Source organism: Nyctereutes procyonoides, unplaced genomic scaffold (assembly GCF_905146905.1).
Source record: "Nyctereutes procyonoides isolate TBG_1078 unplaced genomic scaffold, NYPRO_anot_genome, whole genome shotgun sequence".
NCBI classification, from domain to species: Eukaryota; Metazoa; Chordata; class Mammalia; order Carnivora; family Canidae; genus Nyctereutes; species Nyctereutes procyonoides.
The window spans coordinates 11,964,509-11,987,110 of record NW_026575040.1 but is presented as its reverse complement, the minus strand read 5'-3'; the positions used below and the strand labels follow the sequence as shown (position 1 = coordinate 11,987,110).

The window sequence follows — 22,602 nt, the reverse complement described above, 5'->3', positions numbered from 1 at the left end:
GCATCTCAGCAGGGGTGGCTGTGAGCAAAGGCAAAGAGGTAAAATTAACAGAGGATAATACAGAGACTTGCTCCATCAGGGGAAGAAAGGAAGAAACCAATATCTCTGAGAGCCTGCTAGGTGGTGTGTCTCAAGAACTATTTTGAAGAAGTAATCTCAGATCCAGTTGTATATTCTACACAAATTGGGACAACTTACAAAAATACAGAGCCCCACACCAGGCCTTCTAGAGCTCAATTCCCTGGCATGTAGGCATGTTTGTTTGTAAGATTTTATTTTTAAATAATCTCTCTACCCAATGTGGGGCTTGAAGCTACACCTCTAAGCTTTAAGAGTCACATGCTCTACCAACTGAGTCAGCAGGTGCCCCAGGTTTCTTTGTAGGTTTTAAACCTCCTGTGTGATTCAGATATACTGCCTAGGATCACAACCATGATGGTGCATGTTTCACTCTTTTTTTAAGTAGCCCAACATGGGGCTTGAACTCATAACCCTGAGATCAAGACCTGAACTGAAGCCAAGAGCCAGACGCTAACCAACTGAGCCACCCAAGCATCCCTACATGTTTCTGTCTTAATCTCTTTCAATTCTCTAGAATCAAGAGAGCTATCGGTTCACATCCTGACTTGATAAGGCAGGTGGTATGTCTCCCATTTCACAGATGAGAAAACCAAGGCTCAGAGAGGTGAAGTAACTTGCTCAAGGTCACAGTCATACAGGCAGTCAGTAGTAGTTGGTTTTTTATAAGTTTGACCCCCAATTCTGAGGGACACATTCTTGGCTGTGTCCTGAAGAGGGGTGGTTCAGCTGTCCCATTAGAGCAGCCCAGCCACAGACCTTCCTGAAAGGTAGCAGCACTGGGAACCACAGGACGTGGAGAGGTGGGAGTGGAGCCCGCCAGCCTAGCCAGCACCTGGCAGCGCTCCCTGACCAGCAGGGATCTAACATCTTCTCAGATGTGTGTGGCCTCCAGGAATGATCCTACATCAGAATTGCTCTGATGAGACATCAGAAAGAATTTCAAAACCCCAATCTCTAAAAATTCTACAGAGTTAGCTAACTCTGAGAGTGCTTTATAAAATCTCTTTCTCTAAGAAATATTTTCAAGATTGCTACATGGACCTGTGTTAATAAACCTCTGTGGACACACAGCCTTAACTCCACTCAGTCTGGCCCTTCTGCTCTCCAGGGTAGGGACTGGATCTTGTCCCTCTGTTTCCTAATCTGTAAAATGGGGACAGTGACTTCCCACCTGTTTGCTTACGCTGATCAGGAGTCTCCCCATCAAATGAGGTAACAGAGAAGCTGCCCAACCCAGCTCCTCTCTATAAGCTCTCCAGAACAACTGACAGCCAGGCTTTCAGCACAATTATGTCCATATCTGTAACCATTTGGTAGGTGGATGCCCAGCTATGCCCCTCACATCTATGGCAGGAATGGGAAAAGTGGCATTTTGAAAGTTGCTGAGAGCTGTTACCATGTACTAAGGGAGACAGAAGACTCCATCATGGGGGCAAAGTGGGTATAGGTCAAAGATGGCTTTTGTTTGGGAAAAAATTTTTTTAAAGAGTTTATTTATTTATTCATGAGAGACACGGAGAGAGACAGAGACAGAGAGGCAGAGACACAGGCAGAGGGAGAAGCAGGCTCCATGAAGGGAGCTCAATGTGGGACTCAATCCCTGGTCTCCAGGATCACACCCTGGGCTGAAGGCAGCGCTAAACTACTGAGCCACCCAGGCTGCCCTCTTTGGGAAAAATATTAAAGGGCCTTTGATTCAGGGTCCATTCAGGGACAGGTTGCAACAAGGAGCTAACCTGGCGCTATCTGAAGGATAGGAGGTCTCCCCTGGGTAGTAAGTATAAAGAATGGTAGCAGATTTGGGACCTTGGGTGGGGTCCTGGAAGCCCCAGCATCATGACACAGGTCAGGAGTCAAAGGAGCAGAGTGTTCTGCTACCACACTTTAAGCCATCTCTGTGCAGAAATTCCTTTCATTACCCTCAAGTTTTAGGAGAAACTCAGCATACCCTGCAACCAGTCTTGGTGGTGAGAGAAGGCACTCAGAAATGGGCCTGAGTCCATGCCTGAGCCAAGGTCACAGCTTTGTCTCACAGGAGGAAGAAGCCCCCAAGCCCAAGGCCTTGAGACTCAGAGAAGGATATGAGTACTCCCCAGGGAGAGCCAGAAAGGCTGGATTAGGAAGAGGACTTCCTGTTGCCCTGGAATGGAATGCTCATTATTCTTACTTGGACATTAAAGAATGGGACCCCAGAAGGCTGGAAAACATGAAGAGACTCAGATTCCACATGTGGTATTTCAACAATCCTGTGAGATGGGGACCATCTTAGGATAAAGAAACAGAGCCTGTGAGAGTGAAGCTGCCAGAGGTCTAAAAGCTCCCAGGAGCAGAGTCAAAATCAAAACCGGGCCTTGTGGCTCCTGCACCCAGAATAGTCACTGCGAGGCTAGGGCTCGTCAGTCTCCTGCCCTGAGTCCCTCAGCTTCTCTTTTCCCCTCTGCCCTGTCTTCTCAGCTGGGAAGGGAGGACAGAGGAGAGAGAAGCAAGGCTCTCCTCCCTAAGCCTGGTAGGAATGCTTTTTTTCCCTCCCAAAACCACCCTTCAGCTAACTTACCCCCTTTAGCTTAGAGGTCCTTCCCCAGGGTGCCAAATTAACCTCACCCCAAGGAGGGAAGCTTATTTCATCATCCCCCAGGCCTGGTGGCCAGGACGCCAGGTGGCCAGCAGCTCAGAATTCAAGATTAGGGTCCTGAGGCCTCAGGATTAGATGCTAGCCACCAAGGGCAAAGGGTGAGCAGGGAGCCAGCCTTGGAGGTACACCAGATTCAGGACAACTAGGCTCTCACCAGACCTCCTTCAATAGCCTACCAGGGGGATCCCTGGTTGGCTCAGCAGTTTAGCGCCTGCCTTTGGCCCAGGGTGTGATCTTGGAGTCCCAGAATCAAGTCCTACATCAGGCTCCCTGCATGGAGCCTGTTTCTCTCTCTCTGCCTGTGTCTCTGCCTTCTCTCCCTGTGTTTCTCATGAATAAATAAATAAAATATTAACAAAAAAAAAAGCCCACCAAGAGCAGGAAACAATTGTATCAACCTCCTTCTTTGTTCTCTGGAGGAGACCCGAAGGTCTCAGGCAGAAAGAAAATTCAGGACATCTGGGTATCTCCAAGAAAGTGCTGGACTAGGAGTCAGAGTCATGGGCTTAAATCCTCACTGACACCTACCATGGCAAGTCAGCCAAGCTCACTAAACTCCAGCTTCATCTGCAAAACGGGAGAAAGACCTATCATCACATAGGCTGCACGAGGATTAAACCAGGTAATGAACTCCTGTGGCTAGTGCAGGACCAGATTTAAAGAAGACACCCAATCCCTAACACCCAGAGCTCCTTTCCCTTCTTATCCCAGCACTCTCTGAAGAGGACAGGATTTTTTTTTTTTTTAGATTTTATTTATTTATTCATGAGAGATACAGAGAGAGAGGCAGAAACATAGGCAGAGGGAGAAGCAGGCTCCCTTTGTAAAGCCTGTTGTGGGAATTTAATCCTGGAACCCCGAGATCACATCCTGAGCCAAAGGCAGATACTCAACCACTGAGCCACCCAGGCATCCTGAGAGGACAGGATCAACCTAGGTAGACAATGGCTCTGAAACTGCCTTCTTGGAGGTTCCTTGCAGGCTACAAGAGGGAGGGCAAGGAAGAGAGCCAGGTAGACCTCTGCTCATCCCTTCTTTTGCCTTTTCTATAATGGCACCTTCACTTTGATCGCTTTATATCCTGTCCCCCAGCCCATAATAATCCCCTTTTGAAAAGTTTTATTGCTTAAATAACAAACTCTACTGAAGGAAATCAGGAGTAGTCACCTTTTTCCACAAAGAGCCAGATAGTAAATAATTTCTGCATTGTGGACCAAGAAGCAAAATCAAGGTGATCTATATAAGGAAGAAGAAAACAAAATCTCCATAAATATTTAGTTGGTGAAATTCAAAATATAATACAGAGTTTTATTTTACTTTTGTTTGTTTTTGTTTTTGTAATACAGATCTTCCAATGAGAAGAATGGAACATTTTTGGTGGGAGAGGGGTAACATTTTGCTTAACCAGGGTCCAAAGTCAGTGTTCCCTATCATCAAATCCATTGGAACTGTTCATCTGTAAAATCTGTTCATAGCCCCAGGGCCACTCAGACAAGTGGCAGAGCAGATGTGGCTATAGGGTTATAGGTTTCTACCCCCAGACTAGACAGGGTAGGGTAGGACTCCTTGCAGATTAAAGGGTAGGACTCCTTGCAGATTAAAGTTCTTGGGCTCTAAAGCCTGGTGAAGGCTGCTTTGAGTCTGGGCCAATATCCCAGAGGGACACTGAAAGCCACAGCCATCACCTCTGTGGGAAGACTGGAAGCATCAAGGTCTCCTCCAACCTCCTACCTGCATGGCCAGAGCCTGAGCTGCTTGACTGCCACTAAAGTGATGGGTACCTAAGGCCCAAACTCCTACCACTAGCCTCAGCTCTTACCCCTCACGTGGATTTCCTCAGCAAGAAGTACAGGGTAACCATGTTCTCTCCTTTGCCCTCAGAAGCAGGCCCTTCCCCAGGCAGCCCTTCCCCTAGAGCTCTCAAAAACCTGGAGACCCCTTCCAGCCAGCTTCTAAAAGTACTGACAAAGAATCAGAAGCTTCTGCTGGAGTTCTGTGGTCTCCTGCAGACCTTGGATCCCCTCCCCCTCAGAGGGGAGGGAGGCCACACCATCAGGCCACAGGCAAGAGCTCTCTGCCTCTGGTCCTGGCACGGCTGGATCACAGACATATCCTGAACCTCATCTGCATCATTTATAAAATGGGAGTGATTACATTTGCCTTACCCACCTTGTCTTGCTTTCAAAACTTCAAATTATCCAATGATTGAAAATGTCATGACACGTAAACACCACAAAAGAGGGCAAAGTCAGAGAAAGGAAAAAAGGTTGGAACAAAGGGAGAAGCACAGAAGAACTCGACCGCTTTAAACGTTCCCGCCGTGAAAACTGGAAGGCATCTTTACAAAACTCTCAAAGTCCCCAAAACACACAAGATCGATGAAAGCGTTTCGGCAAAGCCACATGGAAATGAGCATCTACTGGTGACCCAGTAAACCCATTCGGTCTCCAGTTTCAACTATGACACAAATCAGTCATGACCTTCAACCCAGTATTCCACCTCCGCGAATACGCCCAGCAGAAATAAGGCAGAGAGGAAATTAAACAAATATGTCCACAGAAACATTTATTTTTAGTAGTGAGAAACAACAGGGGGAGCTTAAGTAAACCGGCAATGTCTGTATGGCAGACTGTGATCCTGGGGTCCTGGGATCGAGTCCCACATGGGGCTCCCTGCATGGAACCTGCTTCTCCCTCTGCCTGTGTCTCTGCCTCTGTGTGTCTCTCATGAATAAATAAATACAATCTTAAAAAAAAAAAAAGAACACTCATGGAGGGGCACTTGGGTGGCTCAGTGGTTGAGTGTCTGCCTTTGGCTCAGGTCGTGATCCTGGGGTCCTGGGATCGAGTCCCGCATCGGGCTCCCCATTGTTTCTCCCCTCTATGTCTCTGCCTCTCTCTCTCTCTGTCTCTCATGAATAAATAAATACAATATTAAAAAAAAAAACAATTGACGAAATTGCAATGAGGGTGATAGCATTGATAAAAATATTTTATCAGAGTTAAATGTCCTGAAGTTGAAAACTGTTCTCTAGATGTGAAAGAGAATAGTCAAGCCCTTCAGAGATGCATAATCAAGTATTAAGGGATAAAGAGGCATAATGTCTGCAACCTATTTTCAAATGGTTCAGAAGTAATAAGAGACAGACAGACAGAAAGGAAGGAAGGAGAAAGAAAGGAGAGGGGCAGGGGGAGGAGGAGGAAAGAGGGGAGGGAAGGAGAGAGAATGTTAAAAAAAATGTTCAAAATTGGTGTATTTGAATAAAGGATATTTGAGGGGCACCTGGGTGGCTCAGCTGGTTGAGTGTCTGCCTTCAGCTCAGGTCATGATCCCAGTGTCCTGGAATTGAGTCTCACGTCAAGCTCCCTGCTGAGCAAGGAGCCTGCTTCTCCCTCTGCCTGCCACTTTGCCTGCTTGGTATTTGCTCTCTCGCTCTCTCTCTCTTAATAAATAAATAAAATTTTAAAAAAAATAAAGGTTATATGGGAGTTCTGTTATTCTGAAAATTTTTTAAATTAAATTTGAAATTATATTGAAACAAAAAATGTTTAAGTCATGTGGATTCAGGATACATGGAACGGTATAAATAAAACAATGTCAAGTTGAAAACAACACAACACAGACATAGATACTGGTGATGAAGTAGAAAAGAGTGTGTACACCATAGATATAGGTATCTAATTATTTCAGTGACCCACCACCACACCTAAGTGCCTTCCTCCTACTCTTAGAGTTTTCATAATGCAAACAGAGCTCAGTAAGACATACCCCTCAGGGCAAATGATTTGCCCCGTGTGCCAGCTTCTGACGGAAGCGTGGGCAATGCAGCCACTTTGTTTGAGTGGCTTTGTGCTTTGTTTTCCTAACAATGAGTGATGAAAGCGCCTCCCTCCTTCTTCCATTGCCTCTATCATCCAGGGCCCTTGGCGGTCGCCTGTCCTCCTGCCAGCCCCATCCCTTCAACCCCCACCGTGTGTCCTCTTGCCCAAGCCTAGGCCTGCTGTTCCTCAATTCCTGGCAGAGCCCTAACCTTGGGGTGGTTACCTGCTATCTCCTGCATTAGACTGTGAGGTGCTGTCCTACCCAGGGTGAGGAGTTCCTCCTCTGAACAGCTGGCACATGTCTTTGGTGTCCCCCTATTAGATTGTGATCTGTTCCATCTCATTTCATTTGAGGAGAGCACTCCTGTGCCCTAAACGATCTTAAGTTCTTCTGGGGCCAGGCCCAAGCCCTAAATGTCCTACATCCATCATAGTGCCCATTGTACAGTGGGTGCCTAGGAAGGATCATTTGACTGTGATAATGACCTAGAGTATAGACATGAACATAGGCATCCACATACATACCACTCATCTTTCAGAAACCACTGGCTTGCCCAGGGCACAGTATGGCCCAAAAGCTACCTTGCCACTAACACCAAGCTGAGAGCTTCCTGGGCCTGAAGAAGACAAGCTTGGTGTTAATGGCAAGGAAGCCTTTTGGTACAAGGGACAAGAGTACACTGTAAAACTTCTCTGAGTCTCAGTTTCCTCATCTGTGAAGTGGGAATGTGACCCAGCTCATATTATTCTGGAAGGATGGCAAGTACTTGGTACAGACACTGATGTGAATGCAGAATATTTTTTTTGTTTTTAATAAATATTCTATCCATTCATTCATAAGAGACACAGAGAGAGAGCCAGAGACATAGGCATAAGGAGATGCAGTCTCCCTGCAGGGAGCCTAATACGGGACTCGATCCCAGGACCCCAGGATCATGCCTGAGCCAAAGGCAGATGCTCAACCACTGAGCCACCCAGCATCCCAGCACAGAAGATTCTTAACACATGTTAGCCACATTCACCTTCCCAGCAACAGGAAATATAAGCATGTATGTGACCAGAGAGGCACAAAAATCCCAGGCCAGGGCAGCAGGCAGTGCTTTGCCCAGAAAAGTTTCTGGCTTTTATTTCTGACTTTCTCTGGGATTGGCTGTGTGGCACAGAGGTGGAAATTCCCAGTTGGCTTCTCCTTGACAAAGGAAATCTGAATTTCTTGAGCCAGCTACCTACCATTTTGAAGACTGAATTTCTTCATCTGTGAAGTGGGAGTGATAACTGCTTCCTGGGATATTACAAGGATTAAATATAATAATGTGTGTCCAGGAAATGAAGGTAATTACTGCATTTTGTTTCCCACTTTGTGTTTGTAAAGTCCTGGCCGATCATGGACTTTGAGGTGTGCTGGGGGCTTGGCTGAGGTTTTCTGCCTCAGATTTAAGTCAAGGTGGGTTCCAGACAGCGCTGCAGTTCACTGATGGGTATCTGTGGGGGCTGAGCACTTATCAAGTGTAAAAGGCCTGCTCTGGACACTACAGAAGGGAGCCCAGCTTGGAGGAATCTTCGTGCAGAGATGACCAGGTGAACCCTTTCAGGTAACATGAAGTATGATGACCTGAGCACTTAATATGGATATGCATCTAGAATAAGAGGTATTTAAACACACGGAATGGGGTGGAATAGGTAAGGTAGGTCAGGCTTTGTCAGGGAGACAGCATTTGACCTGGACCTTGAAGGAAAAGTTTCATTTTTCTAAGAGTAAGGGAAAACAGCAAGAGCAAGGAGAAATCAAAGAGGCTGTTAGGACTTCTGGCTTTTGTCTCAGTGCTATAGTGATGCTCAAAATAAGAACCTAGGGGGAGGGGTGCCTGGGTGGCTCAGGTCATGATCCCGGAGTCCTGGGATCAAGTCCCTACACAGGGCTCCCTGCTCAGCGGGGAGTCTGCTTCTCCTTCTGCCCTTCCCCCTGCTCATGCTCTCTCTCTCTCTCTCTCTCAAATAAATAGATAAAATCTTAAAAAAAAAAAAAGGACCTAGGGGAGGGGGTAGAAAAGTGGGAGGGGAGGAGTGGGGAGAGAAGGAGATAGATGATGGGGATTGAGGAGTGCATTTGTTGTGATGAGCACTGGTGCTGCATGGAAGTGCTGAGTCACTGTACTGTACACCTGAAACTAATATTACACGGTTACCTAACTGGAATTTTAAAAAAACTTAAAAAAACAAACAAAATAAGAGAACCTGCCTTTGAAGAGCTGACAGTCTGGTACAAACGAACTTGAGATAGGCCTCATCTCATCACTGGGCGATCCCAGGGCCATAAGCACTACTACAGTAGCATAGGACTTGGGAGGAATGTTAACTCTGAGCATATGTGCCTCAAGCAAACACAAAAGAGGAGGGCATGTGTGGGTGTGAGAAATAGCCCTGGAAAAATGAGAAGGTAGGACTGAGAAATAAAAATAGTTGCTGAGTTAAGGCTGCTAATCTCTCACTGGCTTAACTAAGTTTTTTATTTAAGAAAAAAAAAAAACTTTCATCCAAAATAAGACTCACAGATCTTTATATATTGCTGTAAAAAGATATTCAATGTATTTCATTAAGTGAAAAAAGTAAGTTGTAGGTTTTTATGGTCATGTGATCCCCATACACACACATGCTTTACTTAAAACTTCTGAAAGGTGACACAAGAAAAGTATCACCAAAGTTCAGCTGTGGGCATGAGACAAGGTGGAGGGAGTTGACTTTTTACTTGAACTCTTCAGAGCTTTATGACATTTGCCATGCATTACTTCTATAACTTTTTTTAAAAAGTGTTTTCTTTTTAAAGATTTTATGTATTTATTCATGAGAGACACACAGAGAGAGGCAGAAACTTAGGCAGAGGGAGAAGCAGGCTCTCTGTGGGGAACCCAATGTGGGACTCCATCCCAGGACACCAGGATCATGCCCTGAGCCAAAGGCAGATGCTCAGCCACTGAGCCACCCAGGTGACTCCCTCCAAAAAAAGTTTTTAATTTAAAAAGAATAAAAGCAGGCAGCCCCGATGGCCCAGCGGTTTGGCACTGCCTTTGGCCCGGGATGTGATCCTGGAGGCCCGGGATCGAGTCCCACATTGGGTCCCTGCAGTGGGCCTGCTTCTCCCTCTGCCTGTGTCTCTGCCTCTCTCTCTCTCTCTCTGTGTGTGTGTCTGTCATGAATAAATAAATAAAATTTTAAAAAAAAGAATTTAAAAAGAATAAAAGCCTCTTTGCTTTAGAGTTCATCTCGGAAACTCTTTTCCCAAGGACTGAGATGGGGCAATCCAAACACCTGCTGTTGCAGTTTTCTCTATAGTGCTTTGTGGCTAGACTGGGCTGTAGAACCCAGCCTGGGTAAATCTGAGCTCTACACATTCCTGAAGGTTTTGTTTCTGTCCCCAAAAGAGGTTGCCCTGACTAAGCTGAGTGTGTAATCTTAACCACAGAGGACCCCATAGGGTGACTCAGGTCTGGCAGGCAGCCCTATCAATATGGATGTCGCAGGGAATTCCTCAGTTCTGTTTAGGAAGGGTGAGGTTCAAGAACAGTGGCTCCTTCCCTGGCCCAAGGCTCCTGCCCTTACAGAAGGGGATTTTGCAGGTGTCATGCCTAGCAGGGTGCCTTGTACACAGCGCCTCCTTTAAGTGGCAGGGCATTCGGCTGGTGTCTCCACCAGGGGAGAGGGGAGGGAGAGAGGGCATGTGTGGGGTCATGATGAGGTAGGCTCCTCGGAAGAGCCAGAGCTGTAGATAAAAGGTGAATGAACATACAGATAAACATTTATCTGTCAGTTTAAACCAATACAGTGTGGTTCAAAAGCTTCTTTGAGTTTCACTTTCTGTATTGCTTATTCTGCGACCTTGGACAAATTACTTGCCCTCCCTCAGCCTCCCTTTCCTTGTCTATAAAATCAAGACTTGGACTAGCTTCTTGTTGAGATCGGTTTGGCATAACATTTTATCACTTCATGTTAATGCAATAATCTAAGTAAAGTACTATAAGTATAGGAAAGGAGAAAGCGCTGATCACTATATGATATAGATCATATACATTAAATTACCTCATATTTTTGGGCATACATCCCTCTGCGGAACATCACTCCTTCCCAAATGCTCACACTCCTGACTCTGACTCTCAGAGTTGCTACCCTACTCTCAAGGTCAAAGGGGAAAAAACACCCTGCCACATATTTTCCCCTACTCCCCAGAAACATTCGAATGAGAGCAAAAATGAATTTGTGCTTCATGAGTTCTGATGGTGTGATAGCCAGAGCCCTAGACTAAGAGTCAGACCACCAGTCCCTACCCCTGAGTGTCCTCCGACAAGTCACTTCCTCTTTCTGGTCCTGGTCTTGTCTAAAAAGGAGGAGTTGGATAGGTTTTTATTTTTATTAAGACTTTATTTATTCATGAGACAGAGAGAGAAAGAGGCAGAGACACAGGCAGAGGGAGAAGCAGGCTCCATGCAGGAAGCCTGACGTGGGACTCGATCCCAGGTCTCCAAGATCAGGCCCTGGGCTGAAGGCAGCACTAAACTGCTGAGCCACCTGGGCTGCCCTAGATAGGTTTTTCTTTATAAGTCCTGCTCGGATAGTCCCCTGCTCTACCCAGCCCCAGCCACCAAGGCTGAGAGAAGTCAGAATCGACAGGCCAGCATTTCTCCAACCATCCCCAGAAAAAGACAATCTCCAGCATCCCCAGCAGGCTGGTGCCAAAATGGGAGCACAGCCAAGCGCCTGTACTCGGTGCTGGGAGCCAGAAACCAGGCAAGATGCACAGGGTCACAGCCGAGGACACCCCAGCCAGGGCATGCTGTCCTGATGCAAAGGGGGATCCTGCAGCTTTTCTCACAGATGTCCTCTCACTTATAGGATAAAGACATAGAAGGCCTCCAAAGGAATAAAAAACATGTGCTTCGGGGGCCAGACCAGGACGAGAGTGAGAGAGTCCCTGTTTGTCAATGCACAGTTTTAGTTAAGGTATAACATGCCTACCGAAGATGTACATAAACATGTATGGCTTGATATATTTTCATGAAAAGAATGCATCCGTGAAACAAGAACCGAGATCAAGAAACAGAACAATACCCACCTCCCAGGCACCTCCCTCGTGCCCCTTCCAGTCCCTAGTTCTTCAAGAATAACCACTATTCTGGCTTTTAGCACCACTGATTCATTTTGTCTGTTTGGAACACCACACAAATGGAATTATACACGATGGACTCATTTGAGTCTGGCTTCCTTTGCTCAGTGTTATGTTTGTGAGCTTCATCTAGCAGCATAGGTAAAAATGAAAAACAGTGGGGCGCCTGGGTGGTTCAGTGGTTGAGCGTCTGCCTTTGGCTCAGGGCGTGATCCCAGGGTCCTGGTAAGGAGTCCTGCACTGGGTTCCCCTCAGGGAGCCTACTTCTCCCTCTGCCTATGTCTCTGCCTCTCTCTGTCTCTCATGAATAAATAAATAAAATATTTTTTAAAATGAAAAACAGTACTACTCATTTTCACTTTTGTATAGTAAGGATTTAACAAGGAGCTAAAATCAGGAAGACGTTCCCTGAGTCTAACCTAGGGTGCTCACTGACAGCAGAGGAAGCCAGGTTTACATGTAGCTCTCCCCAAAATAAGAATGACCCAACCCTGTTCTTCCTGCAGAGTCCCTCCTAGGTGGCTCCAGAGGTGGGAGGCAGGGCCTTGGTACCCCAAACTTACTTCAAAAGTTGGAAGCCCTTGTTCACTGAATATTTACCTTGTGCGTGGCTCTGGGAAGGGCACCATAGACTCAGCATCTCACTTAATCCCCGCAACTATGAGCTAGGTATTGTTAATTATTCCTATCTTATGGGTAAGAGAATAGAGGCCCAGAGAGGTTGAATAAGTTGTCCTAAGGTTGCACAGCTAGGAAGGAGACACAAATTCTAATCTGTGTTGACTCCTAGGGCCGAATCTCTCCACTACTCTGTGTTGACAGGGAGCCCCACTGGCTGGCTCTGGCCCCCACCTATGTCTCCAACCTCATCTAGTGCTGCTTACCCACATTTCAGCAGCTCAGTCCTCAGGCTCTACCCCGCGCTGGGCCTGTGTCCCTGCTCTTGCCTTCACCTACATATTTACCCTCAGTTTTTAAATGAAGAGTCACTTCCTCAGAGCAGCATTCTCTGATCAGTTGGTCTCAACTGTGCACCCTATTCTCTCTCAACACATCCTGGTGTCTCCTTGCACAGCCCTTAAGACAATGTCATAAGGAATTATCCTTTGGGTTCTCCTGTTCATGGGCTTAGTACCTTTCTCCACCAATGTATCAGAAGCTGCAAAGGGACAGGTATGTGTCCCTTGGGAAGTGGCTGGTACACAATAGCTCCTCAACAGCCAGTGAAGAAAAGGAGGAGAAGGGAGAAAAAAATAAGACTGCCTCTTCTGAATCTGAACACTCATCTGCAGAAGCTCTAGCTCTAGCCTGTTTATGGCCCCCGGCAAGACCACCCCTCCACAAGCCTCGGTCTCCTCAGTTTTCAGATGAAGAGCATGGAAGAAAGGATCTCTAAAGGCCTTCAAGCTCATCTGGACTCTGGACCACAAACCACAGGAGGTCAAGATATTCCAAAGGACTCAGGACTCTGCAGCCTCTTACCCACCCTATGTCCAGTTAGCACTTTAGAAATGTAAGGGGGTGGGTGATCCAAGGTTCCTAGTCTGTGAGGACCAAAGAACAAGAGGCCTCTTCCAGCTCTAATAGCCCTGATGCATGAAGTTGGGGAGAGACAGGACTAAAAAGGAATAATAGATTAATTCTCCAGGAATCTGGCTCTACTTTCTTCTGCAGAAGGACAGACAAGGTCCCTTCCAACTCTGCCCTTGGCAGATGCCTGGCTGCCCCACAGCCAGGTAAGAGCTGGATCCAGGAGGGCAGAAACTGTCCATGTCTTGCTCATCTCTGTGCCTGGAGGACTTAGCACAGACCCCTACAGCTAAGATGTGGCCAAGGTGAGGCTACTGAATCAGATGCCATTGGCAGGGCCTGCCAGGGCCTGCTGCTGAACTTTCCACTTTCCTCCTGGTATCATCACGTCAAGAGAACCCCCTGACTACCCATTCAGAGGCAGACTCCAACTGACCACCATCTAGCCTCTGGCCCTCCATCTTCTTCCCACCCCTTCCCCTAGTCCCTGGGTTGCCAGTGGCAGTCAGCTCAGACATAAGGCTGAGGACTTATGTTCCCCCTGGGTTTCTGCAGTCCTTTGCTCCCCCACCCAGCCAGCCAGTCAGCCAGGACAAGCACTTCCTGGACTTGAAATAATTGCACCTTCTTCTTGAAATAAGGCTCTTCTGGCTTTGAAGCTCTTTCTATTTTGTCTTTTAAAAAAAAAAAAAGGGAAAAGATGGAGGTGCCTGGGTGGCTCAGTTGGTTGAGCGTCCAACTTTTGATTTCAGCTCAGGACATGATCTCAGGGTCCTGGGATCAAGCCTTCCATCAGGCTCCATACTCCGGGAGAGTGTGCCTGAGGATTCTCTCTCCTTCTCCCTCGGCCCCTCCCCCCACTCATATTCTCTCTTTCTCTCTCTCTCTCTCAAATAAATAAATCTTTTACAAATAATAAAATTAGGGCAGCCCTGGTGGCTCAGCCGCCTTCAGCCCACGGCATGATCCTGGGGTCCCGGGATCGAGTCCCACATCAGGCTCCCTGCATGGAGCCTGCTTCTCCCTCTGCCTGTCTCTCTCTCTCTCTCTCTCTCTCTCTCTCTCTCTCTGTGTGTGTGTCTCTTATGAATAAATAAAATCTTTAAAAAAAATTAAAAAATATAAAATAAATAAAATAATAAAATTAAAAATAAAATTGAAGTAAGAGAATTAGGCCTGAACCCAGGAGCTCTATAAAAAGGGGAAAGACCTCCTGTCTTGCATCGTGGATACAGCAAAAGCCTTAAACCCCCAAGTTTTTACTCTTGGGGGTGTGAAGGGGTGAGGTTGGCTGCACTGATAGGCACAGGTAAGTGGGCAAGTGCTGTACTTATTGGAAAAGGCATGACAGGTGTGCAGGTATAAACTGGACTGGCCAGACCTTGGCTACATCACTCTCTGGTTAAGCAACTTCGAGCAACTTGCCTAATCTCTTTGGACCAGTTTCCTCACATGAAAAATGTGAGTGAAATGAATTTCCATTTCAGGCATCATGGTGAAAATCAAACCCTTGGGCTGGTGTTCTGTAATTACTAAAAAACCATCTAAATATTAGCAGATTCTAGAAATGGAGGCAAGAAGAAAACTTCAGGAAAAAAAATATTCATTCCTTTCCAAACAATAACTACTTTCAGATCTCAGAATTCATCCCTGGCTACATTCTGGATTTAGCAAACCCAAAAATGCACCCAATCGCTCAGATCCTAGGAACCTTCATGACTAGGCTCCTGTGGCCTGTTACCCAATGCAAATCCATTTTCAGGAGGATTACTTCACCTCCCATTCAGGCGCTAAGCTTATGAAACAAAATCCTGGGAGCCATGGAGAATCCCAGGTGGGGCTCAGAGAAGAAAACCACAGGCCAGGTCTCAGGGCAGAGTCTGGGGAGGGCTTTGTGAGAAAATGAAACAAGAATCATTTAGACTCCCCATAACTGTCAGACAGGCTATACTGAAAACACAGGGCTCAAGAACTCTAGTCCCTTCCCCTGGCAGGTCATTATTTCCACAGAAATGACTACTTGTGGAGCCACACATGAAGATGAATTCCTCAGGATTGTTTTTAAGGCTTCCCACGAGTCCCGTGACAAGCTCATGCCTACATGATCAAGCAATAAGCACACCAGGAGAGGCGCCCCCTCCACCTCTCCCAGGCTCTTACCTCCCCAGCTCCTCTCCAATGTCGTAAAAGTCCTCCACCTTCTGTTGCTTGAATGTCTCCATGTTTGAGTTCCTCATTGAGGCCTGGAGCATACAGCCTGAAACCAAAAGAAACCCAAGGTCAGGCCAGCCAGGAACATTGGTGCAAGCCTGAGTCCAGGCTTAAAAGTTATCAGCTGCATGGGAGTTTTTTTTTTTTAAGATTTCATTTGTTTATTCATGAGAGGCACAGAGAGAGAGACAGAGACAGAGACAGAGGGGAAGTAGGCTCCTTGCAGGGAGCCTGATGCAAGACTCAATCCCAGGACCCCGGGATCATTCCCAGTGTTGAAGGCAGACACTCAACCGCTAAGCCACCCAGGCCAGGCCGTCCCTGTCTGGAGTTTATAATTTAACAATAATCCACAGCCCTAGTTCCTCAAGAACTACCCTCCTCAAGCCTATTCTCACTAGTGACTGATGATGTCTGGTTTTTATTTGATTTATATCAATTTGAACCTGTTAAGGAGACAGAAAAGGAGTCCTCGTCACTTCTTCAGATCTGCTCTGAACAAGTTCAGAGAAACAGCACCATGGCCAACTTTGGCCATTTGTTCTCATGAAATTCAGATCTACTGTGAAAAAGAGGCTGCCGTGAAGCAGGAAAAAGCATTCATCTTTGAGTCGGAAGTTCTGGGTTCAAGTCCCACTTGCCTGGGCAAGTCATTTAAACCGCCAGACTTAGCTTCCCCATCTGCTAAAGAGGTTAATACTGTAAAACCACTGCAAATCATGAAATTATTTTGTAAATTATAAAATGCAGTGGAAAGGTAAGAGATTGGGTGGCTTGGGTTGCTCAGCGGTTTGGCGCTGCCTTCGGCCCAGGGCATGATCCTGGAGACCCGGGATCAAGTCCCACATCTGGCTCCCTGCATGGAGCCTGCCTCTCTCTCTCTCCTCTCTGTGTATTCTCATGAATAAATAAATAAATCTAAAAAAAAAAAAAGGAAAGGTAAGAGATTACCATGACCTCAGCTTCCTTGGGGGCTTATACCACCCAAATGCAAGTCTGAACTGATTTGTAAACCCTTTCACTCATCACCTCAAGGGAAAGAGGGACAGGAGTGGTGTGACAAATTATAGTAGGCACCAGGAGTTAGGAGCTGGAGGTTCTGTTGCCAGCTTTGCCACAACTAGCTCTGTGACCTCATCCCTTGTCAGAGGAGCCTCAGATGCCTCACCTATAAAATGGACCTAACTGCCTGCCCAGAGCACCTCAGTGAGAGCCAGAGGGCAACTCTGAGCCATGGGGAGTGTTTACCACTCCACCAGAAGAAGACTGTTTACATCCTACCTGGGATCTCCCTGCCCCAAGAAGCTCACCCATTCCTGGGACAGCCACATGCCACCCTGGACAGCACCCCAAGGGCAGGACCCAGGGCACAGTCTACAAATGACAAAGATAAACCAGCTGCCTGGGGGTGTGTCTCTCAAGAGTCATTAGCAAAGGCTTCTCAGAGCTCATTTTGGCTAGCATTGACAACTTTGCTCCTGACTGCCAATCAGATATCAACCATGCCCGGGGCCCCATGAGCCCCAAAAGACTGTTTTCACCAGACTGGGTGGAGGCTCCATTATATAAGGGTGTGTCTCATCAATGCCAAGTGGCTGGAGCTGTTACAACTCTCAGAGAATATATATGTGTGTGTGTGTGTGTGTGTGTGTGTGTGTGTGTGTGTGTGTGTGTATAATACACATTTCACCCTCTTTACTCCAACCCTGTCCCTTGCAAATCATAGCTCTGTTACCAAGATGCCGCCTGCCTCTCTCCCTTCCATGGGACACACATTCTTGAGGTCCCCCAGGCAAGAGTGGCCTGGCTCCTGGGCCTTACTCTCATGATCACTTGCTGAACTCCTGCCTGTTGATGCACATGGTCCATCAGGCATCCTTCTACCTGCCCAGTCTTCACCCTGTGCTTGACCTGAGCCCAGCAAGCATGGAATACAAAAAAGAACAGGCTCCCAGGAGCCCCAGTTCTAGACTGGCCTGGGTGTGTATTAGTTGTGTAACCCACACAGGTTGGCACCCTCTGGGCCTCTGTCCCCTCCTCTGTAAACAGGGTTTGATGGATGACATCTCTATCATCTACTTCACACAGCCATGTGGGGATCCATTTGTGATAAGGGCATAAACAGGCAAATAAGAAAGGTGATTATTACTGTTAATATCTGGCTTATTGCAGGCCACTATTTGTGTTTCTGCTTCCTACAGGAATTCCCTTCTAGGGAAAAGGTTTTGGGATCCTCCTGGAAAGTTTGGCTTGACCAAAATCAGAAGCTAGAACTCCTCATTCACCAGCACCCCCCAACCCCTATCCTGGCAAATTTCCTGAGACTAGCCCAGAGGGTGGTAGGACTGCTATCTACCATCTTCTTTTGGATCAGGTAGGTCCTGAGGCATCCTGAGAGGTTACTCACTTCACACACCTAGAGGGAAGCAGAAAACTTTAAAAAATTCTTTTGAGAGTAGTCCCTAAAACAGCTAAGATCCTCCATTTGGCAACAGGCCAGCTTCATTTGCTAATCAGGAGCTGAACTGGATTTGAAGCAGCCCCAGCTCCCTAGCAAAATGATGAGTCCCTGCCTTGAGCTCCAGAAGTAGCCAGGGGGTAGGGGGCAAGGAAGCCTCCCCAAGGACAAACTAGGACCATCAGTCTGGCCCCAACTAAACTCTCCAGCCTTAGCCCTCTCCCCCTACATATCCTATATTACAGCCGAAGTAGACCTTTCCCATTCCCCCCAAACTTTCACCCTTGCCATTCCTCAGCTCAAGCTGTGCCCTTTCCATGGAAGGCCCACCTGGAGAGCCCTCCTAACAAAACCACTCCCTTCCCATAAGGCCTGGCTCAAATGCCACCAACTCTGTGAGGCTCCATGACTCTTTTTCAAAACAGCTTAAAATCCCCCTCCCCCCTTAAATTCCCAGAGAGGTCTCTTCATACATTTTAGGGTTAGGGCTTTTCATATTTTGGCTCATAACTGTCTCTGTCTAACATAGAAGGAGGAAGCACAGATTCTACAGTCACACAGGACTGAGCTGGAACCCCAACTCTATTACCTCGGCACACACTGAACATGGTACAACTTTTCTGAGCTTCAAATTACTTACAAAGAAAATGAGTCTGGACAATGCCTAGTGTTGGTGACTACGTGGAGCAATCAGAACTCTCAAACACCCTCAAGGAGAAGTATACTCTGTGACTACCACTTTGGAAATCTGTTGGGCAGTTTCTACGGACATACCTAAGAGAAGTGGCCTGTAGATGTTTTCCAAAATGGCCCATGTTAGAATGTTCACAACAGCTCTAGTGATAACTAAAAATCAGAAACAACCAAAGGGCTATCAGTAGAAGAACAGATAAGTAAATTGAGTTACACCCATACAATGAAATTATACACAATAAAAATAAACTATTGCTATGTGCAACCCCAGAGATAAAACTCATAAGCTTAATGTTGAATGAAAGAAGCCAGACGCAAAAGATCACATACCATGTGATTCCACTTAGGCAAAACTCATCCATGGTACTAAAAGTCAGAATAGTGGTTACCCCTGGATAGGGGGTTATGTCTGGGACACAAGGGAAGTTTCTGGGTGCTGGCAATGCTGCTTCTTGCTCTGGGTAATGGTTACATGGATATGTGATATGTACACTTATTTTGTATCCACTCAAAATTTTACATAATAAAAAATGAGACTAAGATCTGCTTTTTGACAGATGAGATAAACATAGGTAAAATGACTTATGTAGTGTTTGGAAGGTTCTAACAAATGTGAATTCCTTCTCTCCTACCTACTATCTTGGAGCCCCATGAGGACAGTGGTTATGACAATCTCACATCTGTCCCCTTGTAGCAGCTGGTATACAACAGGCACTCCCTAAATGTTCTGCTGACTTAAATGTAGTAGCCCTGTTTCCCTTCTCAAGGTTGCTGCTCAGCTGCCTCATCAGATAAAAACAACCAGTAATAACTTAAAAGTCTTTTCCTAATATCTTTCCCCAAGAGGAATTTGCATTTTATCAATTTTTATCAATTTAGAGACATAAAACTAAAGGGAAAAAATTCTGAGGTGGAATTATAGTTACCAGTGAGGGTCCAGAGAAGGCCACAGGGCACAGGTACCTTTCTGGCCCTGAAAAGATGAAACCACACAGCAGAGGGGAGGGATACAGCTACAACTTTTGGTCAGAGGCACAGGATATCTGCTCCAGACATTCCAAGGACGAAGCCCACCTTAATGCTTACATTTCTCTTAATGGAATCATTAGGACTCACACTCCTGCCCTCAACGCTCATAGTAGGCAACCCTTCTGAGGTTTAACACAGATTTCCTAGAAGCTCACAAAAAAGGACCTCAGAGATCACCCAGGGGATTTCCAGACTCTGCTCCAGGAGCCACCAGCATGCGGAAGGGGAGCCAGAGCATTTCCACTTTATCTTTACCATAGGTTGGGGTTCTGTGTAAGAATTCATCGTAAGCGGCCAAGTTTAAAAACCCACTGCTGTCTGGTTTAACCCACTTGTCTGACAAAAGAAGGAAACTGAGGTCCAGACAGGGCTTGAAAGTCACCCAGCTAGCCCACTCCAGCTGTTTTGGCCTGGGATTCTGATAACAGCATCTTCAACCCTCCAATGTGGCACCAGGGTTGGGGAAATCACTGGCCTCCTGAGGGATAACTTGAGAGAAGCCCTCCAGGACTACAGGATCACCCCCACAGGAAACCCTCAACCCTATGAAGTCCTCTCACTCACTGGCCCCAGCTCACTCTGTGGGACATTCAGAGATCCTCACTCAGTGTCAGCCAGCAAAATGGGACCACTGCAAGGAGGCAGGCATGATTGTCCTCTTATACCTCCCCCCATATTAGGAATCATCACACTCAAGCTCTGAGGAGACTGTCCACAGAGCCCCTCCATGCATTCAAGCCTTTGACCAGGCTTAGAGAGGCTACCTCTGATGAGGAAGCTCAGGCTCAGAGATCAGCCATTTGCGTAAGTTGACACAAGAAACCCCCATTTTTCTAGTGAAGGTCCAGCTCCACTGGACAGCCTGCTTGTTCCTGTTCGCTCTCACATCCAATAAGGAGGGAAACCCTGGGAAGATGGTCAGGATCAGTTCAGGTCTCATTCCCGTTAACTGGAAACTTGCTCTACGCCAGCACACCCCCACCTTTATTCAACACACCCCTGTACCCCCTGCCCCAGCCTCTCTCAAAGCAGCTGAATTATCAGTAGGGCCACTTTACATGTTAAAAACACATCTTAGGAGATGGGTGGTTTGAGGAAGAACAGGACTCTGAAAGTATTTCTGAAGAGACCCAAGCACCAGACCCCCTTAGTCTCCAGGACTCTCCCAGAAACACCTTACATGGAGGCAGCTGGGCAACAGAGTCAGAAACCATAGAGGCAGCCCCCAGCTGCCCTCCACTGGATTCTAGAATACAAGTGTCAGAGGCTGTGTTCTCTCCACCAGCCTCCAGGGACCTTCCCACCTGCTTCTGGGGCAACCAACGAGGACTCCCTGTCTTCCAGGGTGCACCCCTAATCATGCACTACCTGCATGGCCTCAATGCCCACCTCGCTGGGACTCACTTTCTCCTCCCTAAAGTGAGGATACTAACTTCCACCTCGCAAAGCTACAGTGAGGACTAGCCAGACGCACACATGCCCTGAGACATCCACAATGCCCGGCCCAGAGTCAGGGTCAACTGCTGACAAGCCTTCCTACCCACCCCAGCCTGCTGCAGACCTCCCGGCCACCCACATTCCCACATTCCCACCCCAGCTCTGGCCCCGGCCCGGGCCCCTGACGACGGGGACCACCGCTTCATTCGCCACGGGCAAGCTGACAGCGAGCGGGGCAGCCTTCTGGAATCGCGTCCTTGCCAAGTGGGAGAGGAGGTGTGCGAGGCGGCTGAGGGTGAGAAGCGGGCCCCTCTCCGCCCCGCCCCCCCCCCCCAGAAACCTGCAGTGCTCTAACCATCCCGGGGCGCTAAGTTGATGAAACTCTGTTTCCTATCTCCTCCCGGGGTGCCAGGCCTGGGCCCGCCGCCCCCACCCGGTCCTTCGGGTCAAAGTGCCGGGCTTCGGAGCGCGCCCCCGGGGCGCGGCGGGCAGGTCCGGGGCGGCCCAAACCCCGGGAGGTGGCGTCAGGGACCGGGGCTGCGGGCCAGGGGACCGCGACAGGGCGCGGGGGAGCAACCTGCCCCGCCGGCCCCGGCCCCGGCCCCGGCCCCGGCCCCGGCCCCGGCCCCGCGCGCCCTGGCCCGCCCGTCCGGCCCGCACGCGGGCGCTACTCACGGCGGGAGGCTGCGCTGGGCGGGCGCGGCGGGGTGCGCGGCGGGCACGGCGGGGTGCGCGGCGCTCGGCTCTGCTCTCCTCCCCGCCCGCAGCCCGCCCGCCCGCCAAGCCGCCGAGGAGCCGAGGGGGCGGAGCGGCCGGCCCGGTCCCAGGCGCCGGCAGGAGGCGCGCCCGGCGGCCCCGGCCCGGGGCTCGGGGCGCCCCCTGCTGGGGGCCCCCTGTGCGCGGCCCCGAGGGGAGGCCCGAGAGCCTCCCGCAGTCGCGGCGAGAGCCCGAGGCCAGACCCCCCTGGCGTCCGTACGGGCTCCTGTGCGCACAGGACGAGCGGCCCTGGGCAAGTCCACTAACCTCTCCAAGCCTCATCTGCGAAACTGATGTAAATGAGCCGAGGATAATGTGATAGAGCCTGGCACAATCGCTCGGAAAAGGGTATTTCCTTGCCCTCCCCCACACACACACAACCCCCACGCCACCCCCAACGCACACACCGTGAGAGAGGAAGTCCCACCAGGGAACAGGCCGTTTCCTCCCTCCCAGCCAGGATGCTCCCTGATGGATTCTTCTGGGAACCTCACCACCGACGTCTCACAGCTGGGTGGAGGCTGAGATGCAGAGGGACACTCCCCTCACCGTCCCCAACCCCCAGCTTGGGAGTGGTTTAACCTCGTTTGCCCTCTTTGCCCCCTCCCCCCAGCCTCTGCAAGGTTGGTGAGTGAAGGCCCACATCACCATCAAGCCTTCCTTAATAAAGGACTTGGCAGTGGATTCCTCCTCTTTTCCTTCTGCCAAAAATCCCAGGAGGGAAAAAAAAAAAAAGGAATGAGAGTGGAGAGGGTGATGGGAAGAAGGAAGCAGAAACAGAATCATGGCCAAGATAGAA

At 48.4% G+C, this 22,602-nt stretch overlaps 1 protein-coding gene across 3 annotated transcripts in view; it reads right to left on the bottom strand.

The window, feature by feature from the left end:
* DAPK2 (death associated protein kinase 2) overlaps window positions 1-22,305 on the bottom strand; it is a 125,575-nt gene extending 103,270 nt beyond the window's left edge. For 2 of the 3 annotated variants that reach the window (XM_055319790.1, XM_055319792.1), the window contains exons 1-2: window positions 22,211-22,305; window positions 15,380-15,476 (exon numbers count right to left, since the gene is read on the bottom strand). In XM_055319790.1, the coding sequence (XP_055175765.1) occupies window positions 15,380-15,471 (92 nt within the window). In that variant the 5' untranslated portion in view covers window positions 15,472-15,476; window positions 22,211-22,305. Of the gene's footprint in view, window positions 1-15,379; window positions 15,477-21,722; window positions 21,814-22,210 lie in introns of those variants that run through there. The other variant, XM_055319791.1, reaches the window with a different exon arrangement.
* Between the last annotated feature and the right edge of the window lie 297 nt (window positions 22,306-22,602).